This window comes from Camelus bactrianus, chromosome 16, assembly GCF_048773025.1.
Source record: "Camelus bactrianus isolate YW-2024 breed Bactrian camel chromosome 16, ASM4877302v1, whole genome shotgun sequence".
NCBI lineage: Eukaryota > Metazoa > Chordata > Mammalia > Artiodactyla > Camelidae > Camelus > Camelus bactrianus.
In genome coordinates this window covers 41,054,626-41,067,109 of record NC_133554.1, presented here as the reverse complement: position 1 = coordinate 41,067,109, position 12,484 = coordinate 41,054,626, and the positions used below count along the sequence as shown (strand labels likewise).

The following is a 12,484-nucleotide window of genomic DNA, read 5'->3' as shown; positions in this document are numbered from 1 at the left end:
ATTTTTATGCTTTTAAAACTCAGGCAATATCCTGGCTTATGAGGAAGACACTGTCCTCCTCTGCCCAGTCCCTGAGGTCCCGCCCCCAGAAGCAACCCCTTGTAGTTCTCAAGGTGGTTTCTTTTGTTAATGACCTCCGTGTTTCCAGATAGTATACTTAACCTCTTAATTCTTTTTCGACTTGAGCTATTAATTGTCTACTTTTTCCTATGGAAGATTTGGCTCTTTTACTCCACCCACCACCCACACTTCTCTCCATCCTCCCAGATCACAATTTTGGGTTAACTCATCAGTCAGCATTTATTATTTTTTTGCCTTTGAAGTTCTTTTTTACCAGCTGAGCCCTTTAGTCTACTCTGATTTTCATTCCTTCCTTGGATAATTTTCTTATTTTGTCAAGAAGTGAGCAACGGCCTCCCTTCTTTGTGTTAGCTTAGTTTTCTGTGTCTGTATCTCTCAGTTTTGTCTCTGAGTCTTACTGGGGTGATTGGTCGGGTTGCTTGCACAGTAACGGGGTAATGAACCAACCAACCATTGGTTCATTCTCGTGCATTTTGCTCCCACTCGGTAGACACTTTGATCTAAAGATCTCGTCAGTTCTGGAAGATGTTTTTGTATTACCTGTCTCATCATTTTCTCCCCTCTGTTCTCTTTTGGAATTTTTTTCAGTCAGAAGTTGGACCTCATGAATTGGCCTTCTAATTCTCTTATGTTTTCTCTCATTTTTTAAAATGTCTGCTGTTTGGCAGAGATTTTCCAGGGTTAACTTTTCTCTCCTCTTTTGAATTTAAGATATTTTAAAGCATTTCTTCTTCTGTGTTCTTTTTTTAAAGTATTTTTTTCTTTATTTCTACCTCAACATCTTCCTTTTCTAAAGCTCTGGGTTTTGGCTCTTGTGTTTGGTTTTGAGGTATCTCTGCCCCCTGAACATTTTTTGTTTCCCCTGAGCTCGCTTTTCCTACTGGACTATTGTTTTGTGTTGGGGGCTTCCCTCAAATGACTGGGGGTCCTTGGCTGCCCATTCACATTGAAGAGTGAAGCTCTAAAAAAACGGATTGGAGCTCTGGATCAGGGTGGGCTTACTGAACGGAAGTCAGGTGGGCCCCAGCTTCAGGATTCTGTTTTTCTTCAGCTGCTCATTTTGCTTCCAGAGGACTCCCCAGTCTTTTGCTCGTGGGGATGGTCAGGGCTAGCCTTCTGGGAGCTGAGCTGAGAAGGGTCCTGGTGGGTTCACCGTGCTATGGGGTGTCTTTAACCTAATCTGCATCCTGCCCACTTCACCCCCAGCTGAGCCTGGCTACCCTCAGCACCTCCAGAGAGTGAACCCCCAGTTTGCTGTGGCAGGAAGCAGGGCTTGCTGGACTGTGAGAACTGGGGGAGGGAACTCCAGGGCCAAACTGTTCTTTATTCCTGCTTTCAAAGAAGTCACCAGTTTTTAACCCCACCTGCACTCCCACTTTTAGAGGTACCTGGTGCCGCTGTTCCCAAGCCTTTGGAGAGCCTGAGCGCAGTTGAGTTTCCGTTCCTCACAGGCACTTGGGTGTGAGCCTCTGCTGTTCTGTGCGTTAGTCACTACTCAGCTGTACTTTTTTCATCTTCCAGAATGCTGTTTCCCTCTTAACTGCTGTTGTCTTCTCTGTTCTTGTTGTCTTTGTGGTTTTACATCCTTTAAAAAATTCCTTCACGGTCATTGTGGTAGGCTTTTGGGGAGGCAGAGCAATAAATGCATCTATTCAGTCTGCCATGATTAACTGTAAGTTTGCGATAGGAATTATGACTGTTATTTTTTTAAACCAATGCATAGTAGTCTCATGTGGGTGGATTGTTTTGTGAGTTATGAGAGGTCACTCTAAGGCCACGGTCACCACTGCCATAATTCTCATCCCTGTTGAGGGGTGGACCCACCGTTCTTGGATGAGGCTCAAGGATTTGAGAAACCAGGGATCAAGAGATTAGTCCTTTGCCCTAAAAAGAAAAATGTCAGGAAATGTGTGCCTGTATAGAACAGGGTCTCTCCCTCACTCCTGCTCTCTTAAGAAACTCATGATCTCAAAAGTGGAAGAAGGTACCTTAAAGGTCATTTAGTCCAGTTATATGGCCAGTGATTGAGTGCTATCTGCAGCCCCCCCACCCCAGCTTGTGCTCGATCACCTCCTACAATGGAGGACTCACTATCTTATGAACATGGCGGTAATAAACATAGTTTTATTATTAATAGAAGCTAACATTTATTGAGCTCTTTCTGTGCCTGTCATGTGTGGTATGCATTTTATATGTACTGTGTCATGAAATCCTCATGGCTGCCTGTACCTTTTATTTTATAGACAGAGAAACTGAGGCTCAGAAGTTAAGGATACCTTCTTGTTTAGTGAAGATACTTCCTGGGCCTTTGGCCGTTAACTCTGTAGGTAATGAGACTGGGGAAAGAGGATTCATTTTTTAAATTTTAAGAAAACTATTTACTGGACTCTAGAACATCTGCTGAAAAACAGCAAAGAGGGCACAGTTAAAATTCCATACCATATTTGTGGGTCTTCCTCTTGAAGTCCCTGTCAGCTCTTCTGTTCCCTCCGGAGCCGTCCCTTCTGGACTTGGTACTTCGGGACAGAGCTGAGAGGCCATGTGGCGCCCTTGCCTTGCTGGCCCACCTTGGGGACTGTTTCTGAGCCTCCTTGTAGCCAGTCCCCCTGTGCGTATGCTTGCACATGAATGTGCCCATCGCTTTCTCATCACCTGAACTTTGGGGAGGAGGGCCCTTGCTCCATCCTGTGGCTTTTTGACTGATGGGTCACCGTCAGTTTTAGATTTGAAGTCTTAAACTCAGTGATTGTGTAAGTTTCTCTGTGCAGTGAAGTTCCTGGCAGGATACCACATCCCAGAGTTTCCCACTTGGGATTATAGTAGATAGAGGTTCTGAGGATTGAGCTGATAAGGAGAAACCACTCAGTGCCCAGCTCGCCTGCTGGGCTGTGGGAGATTGGAATCTGAAGTTGGACTCCTGCAGCGCCTGCAGAGGGCAGAGCTGGGTCTTTTGAGGCTGAGGGATCCCAGTCTGTGGGGTCCTAATTCCCTCCGCCCTGCCCAGCCGTGACTGACCCCAGGGCGGACCACCTGGAAGATGGGCCAACATCTTGAAATATGGGAGCAGCTTTATTTTCTTTTAAAATAGTTTCATTTTTCAATATTAAGGTAGTATATAAGTTTAAATACTTTTTGGAAAAGAGTGAAGAGTAGAAAGAAAAAAGTCACTTGTACTCTTACTATTTAAAGACAACCACCGTAAACATTTTAAGTCTTTCTATACACTTTTACTTAGTTATGATGGTATTGCACATGCCGAGTGCTTCTCTTACTTTTTTCTCTAAACGTTATAACAGAGCATTTCCTACTAAAAACCCGTTTCTGCACACACATGTTTCTAATAGTAGTGTACATATTGCTCTGTACTCTGGCGTTTCCTTGTTTCTGTTGTGTTGTTTGCTGGTTCTCACTGTTTCTAAATGATGCTGTGGTGAAAAATTTTTGTACACTAAGTTTTTTGGGTAATTAGGATTATTTACTTAAAATAAATTCCTATGAATGGAATTAGAGAATTTAAGACTCTTGTTATTTCTTGCCAAATTTCTTTCCCAAAGGGCTAAACCTGTTATAAAGAGAGTGGCTTTCTAAAGAGATTTGAAAAACAATTTCAAAGTGGGGAGGGTATAGTGGTAGAGCACATGCTTAGCATGTGCATGAGGTGTCCTCGGTTCAATCTCCAGTACCACCTCTAAAAATAAAGAAAGAAATAAACCTAATTACCTCCTTCACAACAACAACAACAAAATCCAAGGGAGAAGGGTATAGCTCAGTGGTAGAGTATGTGCTTAGCATGCACAGCGTCCTCAGTTCAATTCCCAACACCTCCATTTAAACAAACAAACAAACAAACAAATCTAATCCCCCCCTTTAATAAATAAATAAATAAAAATAAAATTTAAACATAGGTAAATAAAAACAATTCCACATGTGCCTCCTATCTGTGCTTTCAGAACTGACTTGTGGTTACTTTTCAATGTCCTAAACTGTTGGGTTTTTTTTTTTTTTTTACTAGCTTTTTCTTTTAATTGAACTTTTTATTTTGAGATGATTGTAAGATTTACATTCAGGTTTAAGAAATAATAGAGAGGAGATCTGTTTCTCCCAATGACATCTTGCAAAACGATAGTACAATATCATACCCAGGAAACTGACATTGATACTTTTACTGGGTTTTTTTTTAAGTCAAAGGAGTATTTCATACTTATAGTAAAAGCAATTTTCAAAAAATAGAGAAAAATATTAAAAATAGAAGTCCAAATAAATAAGTAAGTAGATGAATAAAAGTCCTTTTCCTCCAACTCCTGGCCTCATTCCCTAGAGGAAACCACTGTTAAAAATAAACAAACCAAGACTGGAGCTTCTATTTTCATGTTCCTCGACTATATGTATATAGAGAGCCTGCAGTGGCTCGATCTGAGGAACACTACAAACATCAGATAAAATCTTTCATGTCATTTAGGCCCCAGGAAACAGGAAATAAGCATTCTTAGGGCATTTCATTATAAGAATGAAATAATATATTTTTATTTCAGTGGCACCCTCTGTGGGGGAACCTTGTCTCTGAGAGTGGAGGAAGCTATCGTGTTTCCTGATAGGAAGTTGCATCTTATTTCAAGCAGTAGGAAAACAGGACCTGGCTTTACATCAGTAAATTAAAGCAAGACAGTGAACTCTCAGGGCATACAAGAATCTGCCTGAGGCCTGGGGAGCTTTGCTCCCACAAAGCCAAATCTTAGCCTCTCTGATTATTGAAAATTTACGTGAATGGTCATTAGTGAGCAGACATTTAATGAACGTGTTTCTGTCTTTTATTTTTTTAATTTTTAATTTAAAAATTTTTTAAACTATTTATTTTTAACACCTTTTCTGTAGTATGATTCTTATACAGCAAACTACACATATTTCAGATGTACAATTTGATTAATTTTGATAGATGTATATACCAATGAAACTCCCACCACAATCAAGATAACTAACGTTTCCATCACTCCTCAAGAGGTGCAAATTTAGAATTCCCAATTTATCCCTTTCCACCCCCTTTACCCCCTGGAAACCGTAAGTTTGCTCTCTTTGTCTGTCTTTCTGTTTTGTAGATACGTTCATTTGTGTCTCCCCCCTCCATTTTTTCTTTAGATTTCACATATAAGCGATACCATGTGGTATTTTTCTTTCTTTTTCTGACTTACTTCACTTAGAATGACAGTCTCCAGGTCCATCCATGTTGCTGCAAATGACATTACTTTATTCTTTTTTATGGCTGAGTAGTATTTCATTGTGTATCAACTACATCTTCTTTATCTAGTCATCTGTCGAACATTTGGGTTGTTTCCATGTCTTGGCTACTGTAAATAGTGCTGCTGTGAATATTGGGGTGCATATGTCTTTTCGAATTAGCATTTGTCTTTTAAAAAAAATTATTTTGAAAGAGTTTCAAACTCACAGAAAATGACAAGAATAATGAAGAACTCCTGTACTCCCATTTAACCCAGAGACCCCATTCTTTTCAAGGAAAGGGTACAACCCTACATTACACACACTGTGCCCTCCTAGTCTCGTTTAGTCTGGTTCAATTCCTCAGTATTCTGGGACTTCCACGACCTTGACATTTGTGAAGGTTATAGGGTAGTCATTTTATTGAATGTTTTTCAGTTGAAATATGTCCAACGATTCTGTGTGATTAGATCCAGTTTCTGTGTTTTAGGCCAAAACATCATAGATTTGGTGTTCTTTTCACTGTCTTCTACCTGCCTTTCTGTCCAGTTCTGGTGATGTTACCTTCATTCTACACAGCAAGGTGTTCCAGGCTTGTCTTGCTCTTTCCATGACCAGCGCTGGAATCGGCCGTATCTCCCAGAAGCCCTGGTTCCTTTAGTGGCAGAGGTGTTTGGGTGCTGGGTGTGCTCATTGCTACTGGGGTGTTGCTACTCCCAGACCTTCTCATAGGATGCAGCAGGGGGGCTTTACAATCTGTAGTTATTTCTGTATTTATCTGACATACTGTGTTCACACAAATACTTCCATCATAACACCACAAAGTTAACTTTTAGTCTTTTAAAAAAATATGACAGTGCTCTTACCCAGATTTGTCATATTGAAAAATTTTGAATGTGTTGAACTCTTATAAAGTAGTAAGTTAATAGGTATTCATTAATGTGGCTAACTGAAGTTACAGAAGCAATAAAAAAAATAATGATATCATTCAGGAAAGTTGAGTTTTGAGCAGAATCTATAGGGGAAAGGCATTTCAGGGAGATCTCAGAATAAGCTCCTACTGGCTGGCTTGGTGTCAGAAACTTTCCTGTTGGGAGCAGAGGATCTTTGCTGGGGATGATGAAAAGCGAGGTTTGTGAGACAGGCTGATTTTTGTGACTCACTTAAGGTCCCTCTCCTGTAGGTTCTAATTCATCAGATCTGGGGCCCAAGAACCTACATGTGCCCCAGGCAGTTTTCTGAATCAATTTTGAGGAAACTCTAGAGTAAAAGACCAAACAAAGACCTTTTTACAGTGATGCTGTCAATAGGGAGTGACTATAGGAACCTGTGGGGAGGACCAGAAGAATGTTTTTCTCGTGTCCAGGTTCCACGTGGACTTACTGATTATAGTAGTTGGGTGGGTGGTGAACAATAGACATCAGTTTGAAATGTGGCAGGAAGCGTATTTGAAAATGTTCCAAGTGGAGAACTGCAGCTGCCGAGGTAGAGTCTCTGCAGGATGTGGCAGTAGTCAATCTAGTGAGTAAAACATAACTGAGGAGTCTGTGGCTTGAAAGTCCAGATTCTTCAGAGCTGCATACACACCCCCTTCACTACAGGACTCTGCTTAGAGCAAGGACATAACAACACTCATAGCAGGTATGAGTGCAGACTCTGTGCCAAGCACGCTGGTGTGCTAAGTACTCTACGTGAGTATTTTAATCTTCACCACAACCCCCATGACATATGTACTGTTATTATCTCTGTTTTATTATTACAGAAATTGAGGTTTAGAGAGCAGCGAAGTAACTTGCTCAAGGTCACACAGTTAGTGATGGAGCCTGAATGTGGTCCAGGCAGTTTGATTCCAGCGCTTATGCTCTTATCTGCTCAAAAGTTGTTGAATGAGTATGGAGTGAAAGTCGAGTAGAAAGCTCAGAGAGAGAGAAGTATCTAATGGGACGTTAAAACACACGTTATAGACATCCTGCAATTAGAGTAGAATTTTCAAGTTGGAAAGGATTTGAGAGTGATCACCACCACAGTATTCCCAGCAAGAAGTTGTGTCTTCTTCCGCTTGGAGGGTGCCAGGGACAGGGACCACTCAGTGCTTCCAGAGAAGACCCTATCCTGTTTTCCGGCAGCCTCACACTTCCACTGAGCTGCGATCTCCCCTGCACTTTCCGTCCCTGTCCTCTGGTGCCCAACTCTGGAGCCACACTGTGTCCACATGGTTGACTGGGCGAAGCCTCTAATTAGAGCTCAGAAGAGGGCATTGCTGTTCCCTGTGCCTGAAATGCTCCCGGAACCACCCCCACCCCTGGGAGCCACAGGATTTCCCCCCTCACTTCCTCCAGGTCTCCACTAACATCACTCATCAGAGAGGTTCTCCACAGCCAGCTCATAAAATAGTGTTTCCCCACAGTCATCCTCTATGCCAGTGGCCCTTAGCCCCAATGACATAGTTTGTTCGTTCTCCCCATCTTGTCCCAGAATTTAAGCTCCTCGAAGCGAGACTTGGTCTATTTTGGTTCATTGCTTAATCATCAGGCCTGGAGCAGTTCCTTGCACAAAAAAAGATGCTTCCTAAATATCTGCTGAATGAATGAAAGAAGAGAACTTAAGAACGAAGCCCCAACATGGGATTCAGGGCAGAGAAACAGAAATCATGGTTGGTGGGACCAGTGACAAGAGCTATAAATGGGGTGGCTTTGGCTGTGTGTGTGCAGGATTCTATTCTCTGATTTGCTTTGTGCACAAGAAAATGCTTGCTCTGCCCTCTCCACTAGCAAGATCGAAGAGAAGGAGGAATGTATTTGTGGTGGGCTCCATCAGCGGCAAAGGCTTTCAGTTTTTCCTTTTTTTTCTGTTCCAGATGAGACAAAAGGACCCAGTGAAAGGAATGACGGCGGATGACTAAGGCCACTCCTCCCCCTCTGCACTGTATGTACCACATTTCTCACTGAGCATGTCACAGGCGCTAAAATCAGTTTGGGTCCTCAAGGCTCAGCAGCTCACTCTGGGGGCAGAAAACCTGCTTTATTCCTCCCCTGTCCTCTAGTAATAATGAGGATTGCCATGCTGAATAGCTCTTGGGCTTCCACTGAGAGAGGTTATGACTGTTAAGGCATTTCAGGGACATGTGATTGTATAAAGAACCACTCAGACAGAGACAGGAACAGGGTGGTGAGAAGTGGGGTTGGGGTGGGGGACTCAAAGCTTATCTGCACTAATTACTCTTCCTTTTGTAACTTGAGCCATTTCAAGTTGAAGCTGGCATTGTGGGGTGCTTTCTGAACCCCCTGTGCCAGAGCCAGTTCCTAGCTCCACACTGCTGCCATTCCCTGCCCCTCCCTTGGAAAATTCGTTGGCCAGTTTTTCCCAGTGTTCCTTCTTGGGTCTGGTGCTTCGTTTCCTTCCTCTTTATTCTCCCGATCCCAGACTGAGTAGCTGTCCCCATTAGAGGGAGCATCTTTCAGATGCTTCGAGAGTATTTCTGCCCAGGTCATAGGACCAGGATGGGATGTCCCTTGTTCTTTGTCACTCTTCCCCAAGACCCTTCCTTCTGTTAGCTACAGTGCCCTGCACATCTCTGGACTTGCTGTAATTCCAGCAGCTCAGAGAAGCTTAATTATGGAATGAAAAGCCTGGCTCTGAGAGAAAATCATGTGATCAAATAAAAACTGGCTGTCCTTCAGCACTGAGGTGCTAAGGAGGCCTAGGGTCTTGCCAGCAGTGACGCAAACCTCTGCTTTCTCTCCCCGCTCCATGTGCTTGAGAACTTCTGGGAGATAAAACAGTGGGATTAAGTGGATTGTTGCCATGCCAGCTTCTCAGTCACTGCTTAGACCTTAGTTTCCTCTCTCCCTTCACCTACCACCACACCGCCTGGCATCCTTCCTCCTTTTGAAATTCCCCCCTCAATGATGATTTACAGTGTATTTGTTTTCCTCTGTTGCTTCCTTAATAATTGTATTTTTCTTCTAGTTTTGCAAGACAGTGGTCAACAGGAAGGCCCAGCAGCTCCACCCTCCCGAGTGACAGGCCATCTTCGGACACAGCCTTTCTATGCCCATTCTTCAGGCAACTTTCGATCCCTTACTGTAGCTAAATTCTAGATGCCCGTTAATATTGTGAACAAATAGACCGTCTGGTATTATGAGGCCCGTGTGTGCGGGAGCCTGCTCCTCTGAGATATGTGGCGTGTAGGTTGCTGTATTTACAGCTCCTCCCTCTCCAACCATTGTGTTCTCAACCCATTTCTGTGTGTCCCCCACCCCCTTGATTTCCAAGTGACATTTTTAGTCTTTCAAAATAGCTGCCTTTTGTGATGTGGTGATTTAAATGATTTATGTTTGTTTATTTCCAGCCTTGGGATGAACTAAGGTATTTTGCTTCCTGGGCAGATCTTTGCAATATGAGTGCTCACCTTGGGAGAGGGGATGAGTTAGAAATACAGATTTTTTTTTTTCCCCACAGTCCCACAGGACAGCAATGTGGCTTCATAACTCTGATCTCTGCTCCCAGTAACCCAGTGTTAAGAGTGCTCTAGGCACCATGGAAGTACCCAAGGCGCAGCCAGTCTGTGTTTTGAAAACTAAACAAAAACAAATAACCCCTGGCCCAGGCATTGCATCTCTAGTCACTAGTCTTAGAAATACCTATGGCTTCTTGGCCCTCCTGTTGCCCACTCTGTCTGAATCTCTGCAGAGCCCATAATATGCCCAGGTCAACTCTACGTGGAGGAACTGTCCAGTGTGGCCCTTGGAACTGAGTCTGCCCCACCCCCTTACCCCTAGGAGTTCTGTATGTCCGTGCTCCTCTTCCCTTTTGGGCTGGTGCTGCCACTCAGCAATAATCCTCTTTTCTCTGTGCTTTCTTAGATTCCTGTCCTCTGTCTGAGGCTGGTCAGGACACAGAGGTCCTAATCTTTTCATGCTGCACAGAACAAGCGTGTGAAAAGCTTCCCCAGAACATGTTCCCCCTTGTCCCTAGTCCTGGAAAGGAATTTGGGTATCAGGAACTCAGCTTGTCCTGCCCTCATGCTGAATTCTGTCCTGGACAATCAGAAACAAGTAGTGATCGTAGTACAGAACTCTACCAAAGTTGGCTAGTGAGAAAGTCCAGGCTGCCGGGAAGAGAAGCCGCTGAGTGCTTCATAGTTCCCTATGACTTGGCAGAAGCCAAGTATGCCTTTCCAGTGGGAGAATTTGAGATAGCTGTGGTGCCACCTGACATTTCCCAAGCCTTGTGAAGGATGTTGGCTGAGTGTGCAGTGACTCAAGCCCATTTTAGTCTGGGTGCCACTGCTAATGAGAGACCAAATCTCTGTTGGGGAGAGAAAAGTAGGATGGGATAATCTGTCCTTATGTTCTTGTCAGTTTGGCCTTACTCATTTCTAAGTGCAATAAGGGAGCGTCTCACAGGATTACACCTGTGACTTCCTGATGGCTGCTTCCCTGTGGCCCTCCTGGGGCAAGGGTGGACAAACTCAGACCCCTCAGCCGGGGTAGCTCTCAACTTCATTGGGGCCCCTTAGGGATCAGATGTCCTGTCACACCTTCCTATTAGTCTCCTCACCTTGTGGGGTCTGTAGTAATGGATCTGGAGCAATTCAGTTGGTTATTAGCATCCCAACTGTTGGTAGCATTTATTTGACTGGGAAAGTTGACGAGGCATTCCTACTGGAGAAAAGTATATACATGTTTTCCTACAAGCTCTGTGTTAGCTATAATTATATGTGTGCTTAAAGCTTTCCCTTCTTCATTCTTCAACTAAGTCAAGTCCAGATGTGGGTTATCCTGGGAGAAACAAGTGGTGATATTCTAAACAGACCACTGTTGATGTGGCTTGAGGGTCAGCAGATGTTAGTCTCCTTCCTTCAGCTCTTCTCAGAGATCCACACATATCACTCCAGCTCTAGGGGGAGGGGCTCGCTCTTTGTTAGCCTTTTCTTTGGCTCCTCCCACCTCCACCTGTTGCCCAATTTGAAAGCATCCACATGAGCTGCTAGAATTTCCAGAAGTCAGCGGGATCTAGGGCTCTAGCCCACATAAACAGGAGGGATGTCCCTGGTCTGTTCCATCCTCGCAGATAGTGTTGCTGCTGGGCAACAGTGTTGGCTTATTTTAAGTACCTCCCTTCCCTCCTTATCCCCTCCCAAACTAACTAGCACTCAGAGGGGCTTATGATGCAAGGCTCAGCTCCAGGGGTAGTACCCGAGGATGTGCCATGCCCCTTCAGACCAGCTTCTGTTAAGATTTCCAGGGCTGTAGTCCCGGTTAGAAGCAGCAGTGCCTCTGTAGGAGGGGTGCTGGGCTCTGGCCGCCTCACAGAGAGGTGGGGGACAGGGTCAGTATTGTGGGCACATGTATATCTTCCCAAACTCTCTTACAGTCCCTACTGGGACTCCCTGACTTATTTTGGTTGATTCCTAGTGCTACTTCTTTTACAAAATACACTTTGTAGAACTGATTAGATTACCTTGTTTATTTAATGTGAGTTTGTGCCTTTTTGTCTCAATCTTCCAATACAGGTATATTGGGGGAACAAAAGCAGTCTAATAAAATCCTAGACAGAGCTTTCTGGAGTCCAGCTTATTGGTGATGTCCTTATGTCCATTTTACAACTTAGATATCCTCAAACTCTTGCTGTTCCCCTTTTAACAAGGATTAGGAAAAGTTACAAGATAGCTCTCAAAATTTTTGCAGGTCGATTTCTGTAAATTAAAACATTCTCTCATCATTTTACTTACGCAAACATCACATATCTGGAAGTAATTTGGCCATTTTCTCCTAGCAGTATTTCTTTTCTGCTTTTGTCTCCCCTGCCCTTCACATGCCCCTCTTTTTCCCATCCTACCAAGCAAAACATTTATTTAGAGGAGTTCTTACTCTGGCTTCCAGGTTGGTGAACCTCATGAAGCTTCTCTGTAAAACTGCATTTTTCGGGGGAGTCATGGCTCTCATCAGATATTCAAAGGAATACCATACACTGTCCTGCCCCCGTCCCCTCAACAAAAAGATGAAGAACCAGTGATTAGAAGGAAATCATAGTTAATCTTTGGCACAATAGATAATCACTTCATGTTTGGTCGTAAAATAGAGGCACTGACTTATTTTTAGTTCACTGCTCAATTTTCTGAGCCCAGGAGCCCCCAAAGGTCCAATATGTTTGCATGAGTTTGAAAAGTGAAAAATACTTGAAAGTG

At 43.6% G+C, this 12,484-nt stretch overlaps 1 protein-coding gene across 1 annotated transcript in view; it reads left to right on the top strand.

Annotated features, from left to right (window-relative positions):
- PITPNA (phosphatidylinositol transfer protein alpha) overlaps positions 1 to 11,854 on the top strand; it is a 35,953-nt gene extending 24,099 nt beyond the window's left edge. Inside the window, exons 11-12 of the mRNA XM_010958203.3 lie at positions 8,150 to 8,217; positions 9,262 to 11,854. Of these exons, the coding sequence (XP_010956505.1) occupies positions 8,150 to 8,194 (45 nt within the window). The 3' untranslated portion in view covers positions 8,195 to 8,217; positions 9,262 to 11,854. The remainder of the gene's footprint in view (positions 1 to 8,149; positions 8,218 to 9,261) is intronic.
- Positions 11,855 to 12,484: the final 630 nt, after the last annotated feature.